Source organism: Coregonus lavaretus, assembly GCF_964263955.1.
Source record: "Coregonus lavaretus genome assembly, chromosome: 39".
Classification (NCBI taxonomy): Eukaryota; Metazoa; Chordata; class Actinopteri; order Salmoniformes; family Salmonidae; genus Coregonus; species Coregonus lavaretus.
The window spans coordinates 11,116,758-11,133,645 of record NC_140026.1 but is presented as its reverse complement, the minus strand read 5'-3'; the positions used below and the strand labels follow the sequence as shown (position 1 = coordinate 11,133,645).

At 42.7% G+C, this 16,888-nt stretch overlaps 1 protein-coding gene across 2 annotated transcripts in view; it reads left to right on the top strand.

The window, feature by feature from the left end:
- Positions 1-449: 449 nt before the first annotated feature.
- The window catches only part of intu (inturned planar cell polarity protein), a 39,083-nt gene continuing 22,644 nt past the window's right edge, over positions 450-16,888 (top strand). The window contains exons 1-3 of one of the 2 annotated variants that reach the window (XM_084156383.1): positions 450-881; positions 4,450-5,039; positions 5,877-5,962. In XM_084156383.1, coding sequence (XP_084012509.1) covers positions 790-881; positions 4,450-5,039; positions 5,877-5,962 — 768 coding nt within the window. In that variant the 5' untranslated portion in view covers positions 450-789. Of the gene's footprint in view, positions 882-1,549; positions 1,827-4,449; positions 5,040-5,876; positions 5,963-16,888 lie in introns of those variants that run through there. The other variant, XM_084156382.1, reaches the window with a different exon arrangement.

Genomic DNA, 16,888 nt, shown 5'->3' with positions numbered 1-16,888 from the left:
AAGTGTTTGGTTACACTGTCCACGATGACGTGTTTGACACTCCTTTCTGAGCGCGAAGCGGGCAGAGGTTGAAGAATGTATTCTTCCTACCTCTGCTTTTGATGCCCGTTTTGTATCTCTTCTGGGGGCATGGAGGAAGGGAGTATGATCAGAGCAGTAGCCTTATATATTTGTCAAAGTCATACAGAAAAAACACTTTATTGACAAAATATGAGACTCAAATAATGGTCAAGTCCTACAACAAAAGCTTGTATAGCCTATAGTGTATTCGTAACTACATCTATTGAGCAAAAGAGGCGGCGTTTTACGCCACCTGCCAAGTGCACCCGCTAGACCAGAAGCGGTTCAACTCGTGCATGTGCTGCCTGCGCTCGCTTACCGACTGGAGTCTGGAGAAGTATTCAGGACTGCTTTCTTCTCGTTTTCAAAAGCATAGGGAGGGAACTGCATGTCCTTGAGTCAGAGATTGACGTGAGAAATCGGGAGGAGAAGTTAATACTTTTTGTAGGATCGACAGCAGCATTAGGCTATTCATTCTGACTAGCGCAAGGATTCTACATTCACCACCGGACCATGACAGAGGATTTAAACATTTAAAATGCATTTGAAAATGTAGAAGAAGACTGCTGGCAGACGACTGGTCCAAAACGGCACTATTCATCCCAAGCCGTGAGTCAGGACTTTTTGTCCGGAATGGAAATGTTGTCAATGCTCAAAGAGAGTATCGTCGTAAAGCCTTGATGATCTGTGCTGAACTCACCCTATCCGTGAAAACATGAAACATAAATAATGTTTAACATTGCTACATATAGAGGAACGTCCAGGTCATTCGTTAATAATTTAGAGGATTTTGATTCCATACGCAGTGTGCTTCTATACAGGTCAGTATATTGATACTTGCTATGCTATGGCAATGACGAAGGGAGTTTATATGAAAATGTCTTGTAGACGTTTTGGTAAACTATTTGCACTTTCTTTGTGTTCCTTCTCGCATTCATTGCACTTTTGTTTGACTGTTGTTGCTTTGTCCAAAGTCCAAAGCACTCTGAATGCCATAGGGGATTTAAAGACCTCGTGCAGTTCGTGAGGAGAGGGAGGGGGCGAACTAAACATAAGTGGTGCTCATGCCCATCTATTCAGAGGGAGATAGCTTGTTAAAATGTTGCAATATTTAGATTTGGCTGCGTTTGTGATTTTATTAGAAAGAAATGTGTTTCAAATTTGCAGAGTATCTCATATTTCCAGAGTGTTTCAGACAATTTCTTATGTTGTTTGCTTAGTTTAGGCATAGTCAAGAATATGTACCTAATACTAGTTTACTTTTTTGTTACTATCAAAGTTGTTGCATTGAAACATTTATTCAGTCAACCTCTTTTTATTGCACGTGTATTAGCGGCTAGATGGGGCACGGGTGATGCTGTGTCCCTACTCCCTTGTCTGTTTTCTATCCTGCAAACGGAAAGCTTCCATGTTGTCAGGGAAACGTGAACATCAGCCAACCACACTGAGACATTTTGCGTCACGTGGCATAGTTGAAGAGCCCGTATGCAGAAAACATGGCGAGAGACTGCGGATGCTCACAAAGACAAAGTAGCAAGTAGCTAAAACATATTATCTTAACGTTTTGAGTTTTGACTGGTATCATCTTGTCGAACACATTTAATGAATGGAATGATGGCTACTAAAGATTCTTGCGGGACGCTCGAGACGCATGCAGCTGTGCGTAAGCACCCGATACGGGAGGTCGACGACAGGGAGGAACTGCATGAATACGGGAATGATAGTGAATCAACATCATCAAGTTACAGTCAGTCCGACTACTCCGAGTAAGATAACCCTGTACATTATTGCATGTTGCTTCCGAAGAGAAAGAAAAACCTATTTTTGAGAGGGCTAACGTTATGGTATTAAAGGGCTGCCTGACTGTTTGCGACCTCCGCTGTCTAGCTGTCTTTATCAGTTGCCACCTCAACTTTATAACTTGACAACCGAGGCAGCTCACTGGAAGCGACTGGGCAGGTGAAGCAGGATGCACACTCACTGTAAAGTGGTCTAGTGGTGGCTTACTGGCTACTGTTATTCTTCACCTATGTGTGGACAGTGATCGATGCATGGTTTTGCTGTATCAACATCTGTTTCATAACATCCAAACTCTTTTTATGTGAAACTCTTTTTATGTGTTCATAAAGCTTATGGCATGCGTTATTATTATAAAGGCAAGGTAGGCCTATGCTATGTTCACCCAACAAAGTCTGTTTAGTATATTGATTCTATGAGATTAGTTTAAAAGTTTATAAATATAATTTATTAAATTTCTATAGCGCTTTTCATAGAATCTCAAAGTGCTTCAAGAGCCAAAAATAAACAAGTAATATATCATGACAGGACAACCAATAGAGATCAAGTCTTTGAAAGCTGCATCCTCCGAAGATGGAGAAGTCAGTTCATGTCTTAAGTGGAGAGAGCTGGTTAGAGGATGCTAGATGATGGAGTCTGCTGATGATCTTGTAGAGGGCAAGTCTGAGAACCAGCCTGACTCTTATAGACACTGGACTTCTCCTCTTCCACTCTGTGTAGCACCCACTTGGGTGATGCCTCCGTAGCTCTGGGTACCAGAAAGTTCACCACACAAAGTTCAGAATAGTAGCCAGTCGTCCTCACTACGAGCCCTCTGCCTCAGCACTGCTGTAGTCCTCTATCTCCCATTCCTCTCATGCTTCAGGCACTCTTCCAAACAAAAACATTAGCTAGCTAACTAGCTAACTAGCTAGCCAAGCCAAAAAGTGTTAATCCGTGGCTCAAAAACACCAGATACTGTATTTACAATAAAAACGTATGTTCTCAAAAATAAAAGAGCTGATTAAAAATCAATAATTAAAAACACCAACAAAATAGCTAAATATGTAGCTACACATTTACAGGAGGTCTGTGCTTAGGCTGCTACTAGGGCGCCATGGCAACTATTTATTTGTATTTGTATGTTTTTATTGTTGTCTGGCCGTCTTGTTGACTTGATGACTGTCCATTGTTTGCCTCTAGTCTACCAATTCCAAGCAATCCAAATACCTTCAGTTTAAATGTTGTGTTCACCGTATCCAAAAAGCCTCTCAGAGTATGAGTACTGATGTAGGATCAGTTTAGCCTTTTAGATCATCATGAATAACATTATATGGACTGATTGGGACCTGATCCTAGATTAGTACTCCTACTCTGAGATGTTTTGAGGATAAGGGATCAGAGCTCAATCTGCACTGCAGCACTGGTATGGACAGATAACTATCTCTGCTATCTTATCTGGCCATATCACCTTTCAAAGAAGGTCGTCATCTTTACTCAATTAAAGTAGAACTCAACTGTAAGCCATGGAATGCGTCCAAATGGCACCCTTTTCCCTAGAGTCCTATGTGCCCTGGTCAAAAGTAGTGCACTATATAGTGAATAGGGTGCCATTGGGGACACAGGCTTTGTATTGAAACAGAAAAGATGGATGAGGCAAAAGCAAAAGGAACAATCAGTGTAGTTGCGCTATTCTGGGCATAGTATACTACTCTCCCCTCTTTTTTCTATCAAAGTTTTGGGAAATGTATTTTTCCAATTTGGAAACTTAACCTTCATAAACAATTATATGGTATTCACCATCCTTAGTGAATTTATGGATGTGTTTTCCAAGAGTCTACCACAGAGGCAGCACAGCTTAGTTTAGAAGGAGACCGACCGACATAATTTTTTATATTTTTTTGCAGAGTTAGGGCATTTTGTCTCTCGGGGCGGGGGTGTGGGTTTAGCTTTTTCTCGTCTCTGCTTGTCTCAAAAAATGCAGTTTCTAGTCTTTCTTCAGCCGTGTGGTTTTCTTTCTCCCCCCAAATGCCACACGATAAATTAGAACAGAAAAGCACTCCACTGGGAATGAGTAAGATAGAGGATTAGGGGATAATAAAACGTCATGTAAATGTAGCTGTTGTGAAGTATTATTAAATGAAAACAGCATTGTATGCCATAAACCTTTACACCTGTAGCCTACATGATGGTTGTCCTATTACACATCTGCCTTTCAGTCATCACTCTCTCCTTGACTGTAGTTATACACTGACCCAGAACAGAATACAAGATGGGCTATCATACTTTTGGGCTGTTTGACAGAGTTTCACTTGTTACACAGTAGTATAATTGCGTTACTAGCCCGTTTGAATAGCATCATACAAGATTCATGTTTAGATGGGGATTGAGGGCTAATCAGACAAATTGTGATGAAAGCCAATATGCTCTAAATTAATGACAATATATGCACTTTTAATCCTCAAGCGAGCCTTATGTCTCTACACTGTAGTTCTTGCCAAATTAACCTGACAATCCCTATCTGATGGGTTCAGTGGGCAGGCAAACCATCACTTTTGGCTCTGCTCTCAAACATTTTCACCCACTTTATGCTTTTTGTCTGTTCATTTCCAGTGACCTAGAGCCAGAATGGCTGGACGACGTCCAGAAGAACGGCGAGCTCTTCTACCTGGAGCTGAGCGAGGGCGAGGAGGAGGCGGCATTAGCTCAGGCCGCCGCCAATCACGGCCTCTCCACCAATCACGTGCGCTTCAGCGAGAAGGAGGCGGAGATCATCAGCGAGGAGTGCAGGAAGCATCCTGATGGCGCTCCAACCAAAGGAGAGCCCAAGCTGAAAAGACTGGCCAGGATCCTACGGAGGAAGAGGCGGCCATCCCTGCGCAGTGAGCCCGACGGAGGAGCCAAAGACTCGTCATCGCTTCCGGCATCCATCTTGAAAAACCAGGCGGGGCAGAGGGCGGGGCTGGTGGTCCAGCAGCAGCAGCTGACGGAGGTGTGTGTCTACCTGAACCCCAAACGACTGGGCAGCTGCTCCCCTCCTCCCCTGGAGAGAGGGGGTCTACTGGAGGCTCTGCTGGGGGTGGTGCATCGCCCGTCCTGGGGCAGGGGCCAGGGAGACCCTACAGGGAGAAGGGGGGAGAAGATCACCATCCACGGCCTGGTGCCCAACAGCCCCGCCATCAAGTGTGCACAGATACTGATCGGTGAGTGTTCAAAAACTCACTGTGGGGACGTCAGAAATGGCACCGTATTCCCTATATAGCCAACTCATTTTGACCATAATCGCCCTGGTCAAAAGTAGTGCACTTTAAAGGGAATAAGGGTGCCATTTCAGACGCACCCAATGTGTCTGTCATATACACATTGCTTGACCTTTGGATGGGCACTGGCAGAAATCCCAGCAAGACTGCAAGAAACAATTTTATTGACATAATTGACATGATATTAACTACTTATAAAGTTGTGTTTTACAGCAAATCGTTTCTTATGTTTGTGGAGACTGACGTCGACACAGTTGTTGTGGGCAGACCAAGGAATGCGAAGAAACTCCACATGAGTTAGTGTTTAAAGCCATGCCTTTCATGTAGCCTACCACTCCATGCTAAAACAATTAGCCTAGACTCGTTAAATACCTGAAACAATTGAGGTGAAGTCTTTGTTAGGGAGATAGGAATGAATAGAAGTCTGCACAGGGGCAGGTGAAACTCCTTGATATACAAAAAGAAACAACAGCACATTTGGCTATTTCTATATCCTTGGACTATATCTCTAGACTGTGCTCCTCTACAAAACCATACTATTTGTAAAACAGATAACACAATACTTTTTTGCCGTACCAACCAAAGTTGTTAGGAATTCGACTTAATGCAGCTCATTAAAAACGGGGATGAAAAGATACACGCATACAAACATTCATTTGCATAGCCTACAGTACAGACTCAATTGAGTACGTTTGCAGAAATATAACTATTTACGCTTATTGTTGTTATCTACGTTAACATGCTGCTGTTATCCATTGACTTCCTCCTCCTCCTCCCCAGGTGATGACCTAGTAGCAGTGGATGATGTGGATGTTACCACAGAGAACATTGAGAGGGTTCTCTCCTGCATTCCTGGGCCTACACAGGTGTGTGTTTGCTTGTGTGTGTGTGTGTGTGTGTGTGTGTGTTTGTGTGTGTGTGTGTGTGTTTCCAAGACCACCCACCCCACTCCTTACTGCCGTATTAAAAGAACAGTAGTTAGAGAGAAGTATGCACTGTTGTGTGTTGTATTCGAGGTAAGTGTATTATTACGAGTTGTAATACTGCTTTCACATGTGAAAGTATGCCAAAGACCTCCAACAGATTAGATGTTGTTTGTTGAGCCCTATTCACATTAATTGAGCTCCATGATCATGTATCTTTCTCAGCTCTTGGTTTTCTACATTAAGAGTTCATTTTCTTCATGAAGAGACCCCATAAAACACACACGTCTCTGTGTCCCAAATGGCACCCGGCGCCGATCAAAAGTAGTGTACTATGTAGGGATTAGAGTGCCATTTGGGGCGTAGCCTCTGAAACAGCAACAGCAGCCAAAGAAAGGGAAGTCCTTCACATTAACTCAATTACAGACAAACTCCTTTTTTCTAACCAACACGTCTGCTCTGCTCAAATGTGTTAGAAGCTGGTTTCTACACACTCAAGGCAGGCAGGTGCACATAAGGCAGACACACACACACTAAGACGCAAGGCAGACACGCAAGGCAGACCAAGACTGTGTGTCAGGATCATTCCACTGCCCCACACGTTAAAAGTGAGGTCTAGGATGCCACTGCACCGTGTTAGCATAAACCCAATGGATGCTATAGCTCTGACCAAAGTCACACATTCATAAGGCTAGAATGCCTTGAGATGGCCTGATTCAGAGCTGAGATAAAAGTGAAGTAAATCATTAATTGACCTCAATGAGAGACATGCATGACATTTTCTGTCACTTTTCTACACACAATACCCCATAATGTCAAAGTGGAATATGTTTTTAGAAATGTTTACAAATTAATAAAAAATGAAAAGCTGAAATGTCTTGAGTCAATAAGTATTCAACCACTTTGTTATGGCAAGCCTAAATAAGTTCAGGCGTAGAAATGTGCTTAACAAGTCACATAATACACTGCTCAAAAAAATAAAGGGAACACTAAAATAACACATCCTAGATCTGAATGAATGAATGAAATAATCTTATTAAATACTTTTTTCTTTACATAGTTGAATGTGCTGACAACAAAATAACACAAAAATTATCAATGGAAATCAAATTTATCAACCCATGGAGGTCTGGATTTGGAGTCACCCTCAAAATTAAAGTGGAAAACCACACTACAGGCTGATCCAACTTTGATGTAATGTCCTTAAAACAAGTCAAAATGAGGCTCAGTAGTGTGTGTGTGGCCTCCACGTGCCTGTATGACCTCCCTACAACGCATGGGCATGCTCCTGATGAGGTGGCGGATGGTCTCCTGAGGGATCTCCTCCCAGACCTGGACTAAAGCATCCGCCAACTCCTGGACAGTCTGTGGTGCAACGTGGCGTTGGTGGATGGAGCGAGACATGATGTCCCAGATGTGCTCAATTGGATTCAGGTCTGGGGAACGGGCGGGCCAGTCCATAGCATCAATGCCTTCCTCTTGCAGGAACTGCTGACACACTCCAGCCACATGAGGTCTAGCATTGTCTTGCATTAGGAGGAACCCAGGGCCAACCACACCAGCATATGGTCTCACAAGGGGTCTGAGGATCTCATCTCGGTACCTAATGGCAGTCAGGCTACCTCTGGCGAGCACATGGAGGGCTGTGCGGCCCTCCAAAGAAATGCCACCCCACACCATGACTGACCCACCGCCAAACCGGTCATGCTGGAGAATGTTGCAGGCAGCAGAACGTTCTCCACGGCGTCTCCAGACTCTGTCACGTCTGCTTTCATCTGTGAAGAGCATAGGGCGCCAATGGCGAATTTGCCAATCTTGGTGTTCTCTGGCAAATGCCAAACGTCCTGCACGGTGTTGGGCTGTAAGCACAACCCCCACCTGTGGACGTCGGGCCCTCATACTGTTTCTGACCGTTTGAGCAGACACATGCACATTTGTGGCCTGCTGGAGGTCATTTTGCAGGGCTCTGGCAGTGCTCCTCCTGCTCCTCCTTGCACAAAGGCGGAGGTAGCAGTCCTGCTGCTGGGTTGTTGCCCTCCTACGGCCTCCTCCACGTCTCCTGATGTACTGGCCTGTCTCCTGGTAGCGCCTCCATGCTCTGGACACTACGCTGACAGACACAGCAAACCTTCTTGCCACAGCTCACATTGATGTGCCATCCTGGATGAGCTGCACTACCTGAGCCACTTGTGTGGGTTGTAGACTCCGTCTCATGCTACCACTAGAGTGAAAGCACCGCCAGCATTCAAAAGTGACCAAAACATCAGCCAGGAAGCATAGGAACTGAGAAGTGGTATGTGGTCACCACCTGCAAAACCAGTCCTTTATTGGGGGTGTCTTGCTAATTGCCTATAATTAACACCTGTTGTCTATTCCATTTGCACAACAGCATGTGAAATTTATTGTCAATCAGTGTTGCTTCCTAAGTGGACAGTTTGATTTAACAGAAGTGTGATTGACTTGGAGTACATTGTGTTGTTTAAGTGTTCCCTTTATTTTTTTGAGCAGTGTAAGTTGCATGGACTCACTCTGCGTGCAATAATAGTGTCTAACATGACAGACATTGAATATCCCTTTGAGCATGGTGAAGTTATTAATTACACTTTGGATGGTGTATCAATCTACCCAGTCACTACAAAGATACAGGCGTCCTTCCTAACTCAGTTGCCGGAGAGGAAGGAAACCGCTCAGGGATTTTACCATGAGGCCAATGGTGACTTTAATACAGTTACAGAGTTTAATGGCTGTTATATGAGAAAACTGAGGATGGATCAACAACATTGTAGTTAGTCCACAATACTAAACTAAATTACAGAGTGAAAAGAAGGAAGCCTGAACAGAATACAAATATTCCAAAACATGCATCCTGTTTGCAGTAAGGCACTAAAGTAAAACTGCTAAAAAATTGGCAAATAAATTAGCTTTATGTCCTGAATACAAAGTGTTATGTTTGGGGCAAATCCAACACAACACAACACTGAGTACCATTCTTCATATTTTCAAGCATGGTGGTGGCTGCATCATGTTATGGGTATGCTTGTCATCGGCAAGGGATTTTTTTAAATAAAAAGAAGCGGAATACATCTAAGCACAGGCAAAATCCTAGAGGAAAACCTGGTTCAGTCTGCTTTTCAACAGACACTGGGAGACAAATTCCCCTTTCAGCAGGACAATCAATAACATAAAACACAAGGCCAAATATACACTGGAGTTGCTTACCAAGACGACATTGAATGTACCTGAGTAGCCTAGTTACAATTTTGAATTAAATCGGCTTGAAAATCTCTGGCAAGACTTGAAAATGGCTGCCTAGAAATGATCAACAACCAACTTGACAGAGCTTTACTTTTTTATATTTTTTATTTGCAAATATTGTACAATCCAAGTGTGCAAAGCTCTTAGAGACTTTCCCAGAAAGACTCACAGCTGTAATGCCAAAGGTGATTCTAACATGTATTGACTCAGGTGGTTGAATACTTACAGTGGGGAGAACAAGTATTTGATACACTGCCGATTTTGCAGGTTTTCCTACTTACAAAGCATGTAGAGGTCTTTTATTTTTATCATAGGTACACTTCAACTGTGAGAGACTGAATCTAAAACAAAAATACAGAAAATCACATTGTATGATTTTTAATCCCTCTGCTCAAGCCAGCGCATGTCCAGGCCCGTCTGAAGTTTGCCAATGACCATCTGGATGATCCAGAGGAGGAATGGGAGAAGGTCATGTGGTCTGATGAGATAAAAATATAGCTTTTTGGTCTAAACTCCACTCGCCGTGTTTGGAGGAAGAAGAAGGATGAGTACAACCCCAAGAACACCATCCCAACCGTGAAGCATGGAGGTGGAAACATCATTCTTTGGGGATGCTTTTCTGCAAAGGGGACAGGACGACTGCACCGTATTGAGGGGAGGATGGATGGGGCCATGTATCGCGAGATCTTGGCCAACAACCTGCTTCCCTCAGTAAGAGCATTGAAGATGGGTCGTGGCTGGGTCTTCCAGCATGACAACGACCCGAAACACACAGCCAGGGCAACTAAGGAGTGGCTCCGTAAGAAGCATCTCAAGGTCCTGGAGTGGCCTAGCCAGTCTCCAGACCTGAACCCAATAGAAAATCTTTGGAGGGAGCTGAAAGACCGTATTGCCCAGCGACAGCCCCGAAACCTGAAGGATCTGGAGAAGGTCTGTATGGAGGAGTGGGCCAAAATCCCTGCTGCAGTGTGTGCAAACCTGGTCAAGACCTACAGGAAACATATGATCTCTGTAATTGCAAACAAAGGTTTCTGTACCAAATATTAAGTTCTGCTTTTCTGATGTATCAAATACTTATGTCATGCAATAAAATGCAAATTAATTACTTAAAAATCATACAATGTGATTTTTTTAAAAATTCCGTCTCTCACAGTTGAAGTGTACCTATGATAAAAATGACAGACTTCTACATGCTTTGTAAGTAGGAAAACCTGCAAAATCGGCAGTGTATCAAATACTTCTCCCCACTGTATGTAATCAAGATATGTTAGTGTTTTATTTTTCATAATTTTCTTTACAAATGTTAGAATTTTTCTTCCACTTTGTCATTACAGAGTATTTTGTGTAGATTGTTGACAAAAAAAATGACAATTAAATTAATTTTTAATCCCACCTTGTAACACAACAAAATGTGGAAAAGGTTGAGGGGTGTGAATACTTTCTGAAGGCACTGTATCTATACTCTCAGTGTGTGTGACTGTTTTAGGAGTTTGATGTTTGTCCATATTTAATATGCTCCCTGGATACAGAAAGACTTCTTTAAGTCTCTGTAAATCCATTGTAGGACGAATGGTTGAGTAGAATGGTGCTCACCACTGAATACAGACATCTTCTCCCATTCCGTTTGGCTTCGATCGGCTGTCAAAACGTATATAGCAGGTAACAATCTTCACCATTCTATATGAGGAAAACTGTCAAGTTCTGAGAAATGACGCTTTGATCGCCATTCAGAAAACCGCTCAAGCTTTTTCCTCATTCCTCTCCTCACACAGTCAAAACAGGGCCTCAAGAAGGTGGAATTTGTAATTGACAGTGTTGGCGGGAGTGATGGCGTTTGCAGACAGAGAGGGAGACAGAGGTAGAGAGAGCAAGAGAAGCCAGACTGCGGCGGGGGTTGTTTGGGATAACCACAGGAAAACGACCATTACGCTGCGGCCACTGAGAGTACAGCTGATTAGAAGACTCGGCCAGATAGCAAATTACACTGTAGAGAAGAGAGGAGGAAGAGAAAAGATGAGGAGAAAAAACAAGGCCTTGTCGGTCCGTCGTGGCTTACCATGCTACTGTAGAACTGGCATACTCAGAGGAAACTTCAACTTTGGTGGTGGTTCTCTCTGTGTGTGTGTGTGTGTGTGTGTGTGTGTGTGTGTGTGTGTGTGTGTGTGTGTGTGTGTCTGTCTGTGTGTGGCTTCGTGCGTGGCTGGCCGGCTGTATGTATGTGGGCACTTTTGTGTGTGTGAACGTCCGCCCTCCCAGGTAAAGCATGGTAGACAGTAGCTATTACATGGGCGTAGCAGCAGTTTGTATAAAGGTTTGGACCACCATGCCCTCTGCTTACCCTCATAGTATAGTATCATCAGTAGTACTTTACTCTCTCCCTCTCAATTCAATGGGGTTTATTGGCATGGGAAACATGAGTTTACATTGCCAAAGCAAGTGAAATAGACAATAAACAAAGGGGAAATAAACAGGGGAAAGAAACAATCAGAAATTAATAGTAAACATTACTCACAAAAGTTTCAATAGAATAGAGACATTTCAAATGTTATATTATTGGCTACGTACAGTGTTGTAACGATGTGCAAATAGTTGAAGTATGAAAGAGAAAATAAATAAACAGATAAATATAGGTTGTATTTACAATGTTGTTTGTGCTCCACTGGTTTCTTGTGGCAACGGGTCACAAATCTTGCTGCTGAGGTGGCACACTGTGGTATTTCACCTAATAGATATGGGAGTTGATCAAAATTAGATTATTTGTGGGTCTGTGGGAAATGTGTGTTTCTATTATGGTCATACATTTGGTGGGTGGTTAGAAAGTGCATCTCAATTTCCACCTCATTTTGTGGGCAGTGTGCACATAGCCTGTCTTCTCTTGAGAGCCAGGTCTGCCTATGGCATCCTCTCTCGATAGCAAGGCCATGCTCGCTGAGTCTGTACATAGTCAAAGCTTCTCTTAAGTTTGGGTCAGTCACAGTGATCAGGTATTCTGCTACTGTGTACTCTCTTTTTATTCATTGGAACAGACTTTCTGGTACACTTCTTTATTTAGTGTTGTTTATACTGTTCCAAATGGTCCGAAAAAATTATAGTATTGTAATCTAACAGCAACTGTTTGGCACATAATACTCACGCAGCGCTTGCTCCTATGCCCTCCTTTTTCTTGATCTCCAGTAGTTTCCACAACTAAGTCAAATGTCTTCCACACATCTGACTTCCCCTTTCCCTCCTGAGCAGTAAACATTCCCCTGTTTCAAGTTTCTTTTTCACATCCTCCCCATCCATTTTGCTGTCACGTGTTACTGTGTTCGGCGTTTGTTATAACCAATTTATTGATGTGATTATGATAGGCTATAGGTCAGGCCCTATTGGTCACATGCATGCGATGCTTACATGTTTCACGTAAAGAGAGCAAGGGTTGAGAGAATAGGGAATGTTTTTCCTAAACAAATTATGTCGCAGATACAGCATGGACAGTGCTATAAACAGTTGCTGTGCTGTGGTGCCTGTTCGCTGCAGCAGGGAGGAGAGAGAGACAACGTGTGCCAGTCACACAGGCATTAGCACAGTGCGACCGTTGGGCTCTTTCTTGAGTCATTTGTGTGTCTTCATTATTGAATCAAACAGTGTGCTTAAAGCATCAAACAAGCTCAGTGCATATGTAGTTGGTTTTATTCTAATGCATAGGGTGTGTGTCTATATATGGAAAAATATGTTTAAACATTTCGACCAATCAATTGGTCGAAAGAACAGGATGACTCTCGGTAGACAAGGATCTTTTTAGTCTGGGACAGCCCTACATTTTAAAATGTAAAATGTTAGTCATTTAGCAGACGCTCTTATCCAGAGCGACTTACAGTTAGTGAGTGCATACATTTTTTATTTATTTTTCATACTGGTCCCCCGTGGGAAATTAACCCACAACCCTGGCGTTGCAAACGCCATGCTCTACCAACTGAGTTACACGGGACTGCCCTAATATGGAGAATGACAGTTGAGTTGATCCATATGGTCCTTCAACACTCTTCAACACCCTCTAGTTGCTGAGAGGTTGATGAGAGGATAGTGTGGGCTTGTCCTCTGTTCTGGGTCATGTTCAGGATGACACACCGTAGCAAAACACTTTTCAACATAAACCAAAAATCTGTGTCCTCCATTAGACAGGCTGTGGTAGAACCGACCCGTTTCCAAATGTTTTCTCCCTGTTGAACACGACCCTGTTCTCTTCTGCTCTGGGACTCGAGAAGCAGTCAGACGTACTGTGAGAGTAAGTTACAGAATGTCAGCGGGACTTAGAGCGACTCACTCATCACTGTTAGGCCCTTCTAATAACAGGCTACTGTTCCCTGCAGAACCAAGATGGCGTCCGGCCAAGGACTGGCGCCTGCCCTGGTGCGGCTCAACAGTTTGTGTGTTTCTGCTGACAGCGTCTGGAGATGTTATGGCCTCACCCTAGAGTAATGGATTAATTTAAAACACGGGTGAAAAATACTATAAATAAATGCTTATTTAAAGCACGGATTGCTTAGTTAAAGCACGGACACACATACGCACGCTCTTGCTTAGTTAAAGCATGGATTGTCCCGAGAGTGTGACTGTTTGAATCCCTGATGTTTGTTTGTTGCTGTTTCCATCTTCCCTGTGTGACCTGACCTGTCTGGAACTGCAAGGAGTAACAGCGTATTCTACGTTGCTACCATGACAAAGACCAATGCCGGTGGGAGTACCGTTGAGGACAGTGGTGTCTCTCTGTCACAGGTGAAGGATCTTTTAAACAAAAAGTTTAGAGTTCTACAAGCAGTTGTTACAACAACAAGAAAATAGCTTCAAGTGTTGTGTCCAAATACTGGTGGAGTCAACTAATAAAATAATGGACGATCTGACCAGAGAGGTCCAGGACCTGAAGAACAGTTTGCAGTTCTCCCAGGGTCAGCTCGATGAGTTTAAACAGGAGAACAGCAAGATGACAGCAATCTGTAAGTCATTGAGAGAGGACATCAGTTCTGTGTGTGAATCCATGATAACAATGACGGAGAAATCAGATTACCTCGAGGGACAATCAAGGTGGAACAACATTGTTGTGGACAAAATTGCAAAATCTCCCCATGAGACCTGGACAGAGTCTGAGGACAAAGTGAGGGAAATGATCACTGAGAAACTGAAGATGGACCACAGGAAGATTGAGGTGGATCACGCCCAGAGGACTGGAAACCCCACCACCGGCCAAGGTCCCGAGGTTCAAGGACAAGGTAGCTGTTCTGGAAAGAATCAAGAACTTGAGAGGAATGCAAATCTTCCCAGCCATGAAAGCTGCCAGAGCACGTGGGGCTTGGCTCATTGCTTACATCCGCTATGACAGGCTCATTGTCCACCATCCCTCCCAAAAGCCTAGAAGGGATGAGGGAGCCAAGCCTCACATACACACTTACACACACCAACTGATTGATGGACTGCTGAATGTTTTTTGTTGTTGTTGCTTTGTTTGTTATTTTCCATATTATGCATAGCTCTGATAAGCTACCCAGGAAAGGGCTAAAAATAGCCCATATTAATATATGTAGCCTTAGAAATAAGGATAATGAAATCAATAACTTGTTAATGTCAGATAACATTAATATATTAGCCATTTCTGAGACTCACTTAGGTAATTCCTTTGATGATACAGCAGTAGCAATACAAGGATATAACATCTACAGAAGAGACAGTAATGCCTATGGGGGAGGTGTTGCTGTATATATTCAGAGCCATATCCCTGTAATGCTTAGAGAAGATCTCATGTCAAGTGTTATTGAAGTGTTGTGGTTACAGGTTCACCTGCCTCATCTAAAGGCTATTATTTTAGGGTGTTGCTATAGGCCACCTAGTGCTAACAGTCAGTATCTAGATAATGTAATATAATATAATAATATGCCATTTAGCAGACGCTTTTATCCAAAGCGACTTACAGTCATGTGTGCATACATTTTTACGTATGGGTGGTCCCGGGGATTGAATCCACTACCCTGGCGTTACAAGCGCTATGCTCTACCAATTGAGCTACAGAGGACCACATAATGTGTGTGAAATGCTTGATAGTTTATGTGATATAAACAGAGAGGTTTACTTTCTTGGGGACCTGAATATTGACTGGTTTTCATCAAGCTGTCTGCTCAAGAGAAAGCTTCTCACTGTAACCAGTGCCTGTAATGTGGTTCAGGTTATTAATCAACCTACCAGGGTGTTTACAAACACTACAGGAACTATATCATCCAGATGTATTGATCACATTTTTACTAATACTGTAGTACTTTGTTCTAAAGCTGTGTCCGTACCCATTGGATGCAGTAATCCAGGAAAGCCATGGTTCCAAAAGCTGGGCCTAAAATAGTGTATAACAGATCATACAAAAAATTTTGCTGTGACTCTTGTGGATGATGTTACAAATATTTGTTGGTCTGATGTGATTGATAAGGAGCATCCAGACGCTGCACTTGATGAATTTATGAAATTGCTTCTTCCAATTATTGATAAACATGCACCTGTTAAGAAATTGACTGTTAGAACGGTTAAGGCTCCATGGATTGATGAGGAATTTAAAAAGTGTATGGTTGAAAGAGATTGGTCAAAAGGAGTGGCTAATAAGTCTGGCTGCACATCTGACTTCTGAAAATTGATAGATTATGTGACCAAACTCAACAAAAAGAAGAAGAAACTCTATTATGAAGCCAAGATCAATGATATAAAGAATGGTGGAGTACTTAAATGAAATTATGGGCAAAAAGACGAATTCAGCTCCATCTTTCATCGAATCAGATGGCTTATTCATCACAAAACCACTTGATGTTGCCAATTATTTTAATGATTACTTCATTGGCAAAGTGGGCAAACTTAGGAAGGAAATGCCAGCAACGAACAGTGAGCCATTGTATTCATGCATAAAAAAAACAAATAATGAAAGAAAAGCATTGTAAGTTAGAATTTTGTAAAGTTTGTGTGGGAGAGGTGGAAAAAGTGTTATCAATCAATAATGACAAACCTCCTGGCATTGACAATTTAGATGGAAATCTACTGAGGATGGTAGCTGACTCTATAGCCACTCCTATCTGTCATATCTTTAATCTGAGCCTAGAGGAAAGTGTTTGTCCTCAGGCCTGGAGGGAAGCCAAAGTCATTCCGCTACCCAAGAATGGTAAAGTGGCCTTTACTGGTTCTAACAGCCGACCTATCAGCTTGCTGCCAGCTCTTAGCAAACTGTTGGATAAAATGGTGTTTGACCGAATAAATGCTATTTCTCTGTAAACAAATTAACAACAAACGTTCAGCATGCTTATAGAGAAGGGCACTCAACATGTACTGCACTGACACAAATGACTGATGATTGGTTGAAAGAAATTCATAACAAGAAGATTATGGGAGCTGTAATGTTAGATTTCAGTGCAGCCTTTGATATTATTGACCATAACCTGTTGTTGAAAAAATGTATTTTATGGCTTTTCAACATCTGCCATATCGTGGATTAAGAGCTACAATGGGGAAAAAAGTATTTAGTCAGCCACCAATTATGCAAGTTCTCCCACTTAAAAAGATGAGAGGCCTGTAATTTTCATCATAGGTACATTTCACAAAATGAGAAAG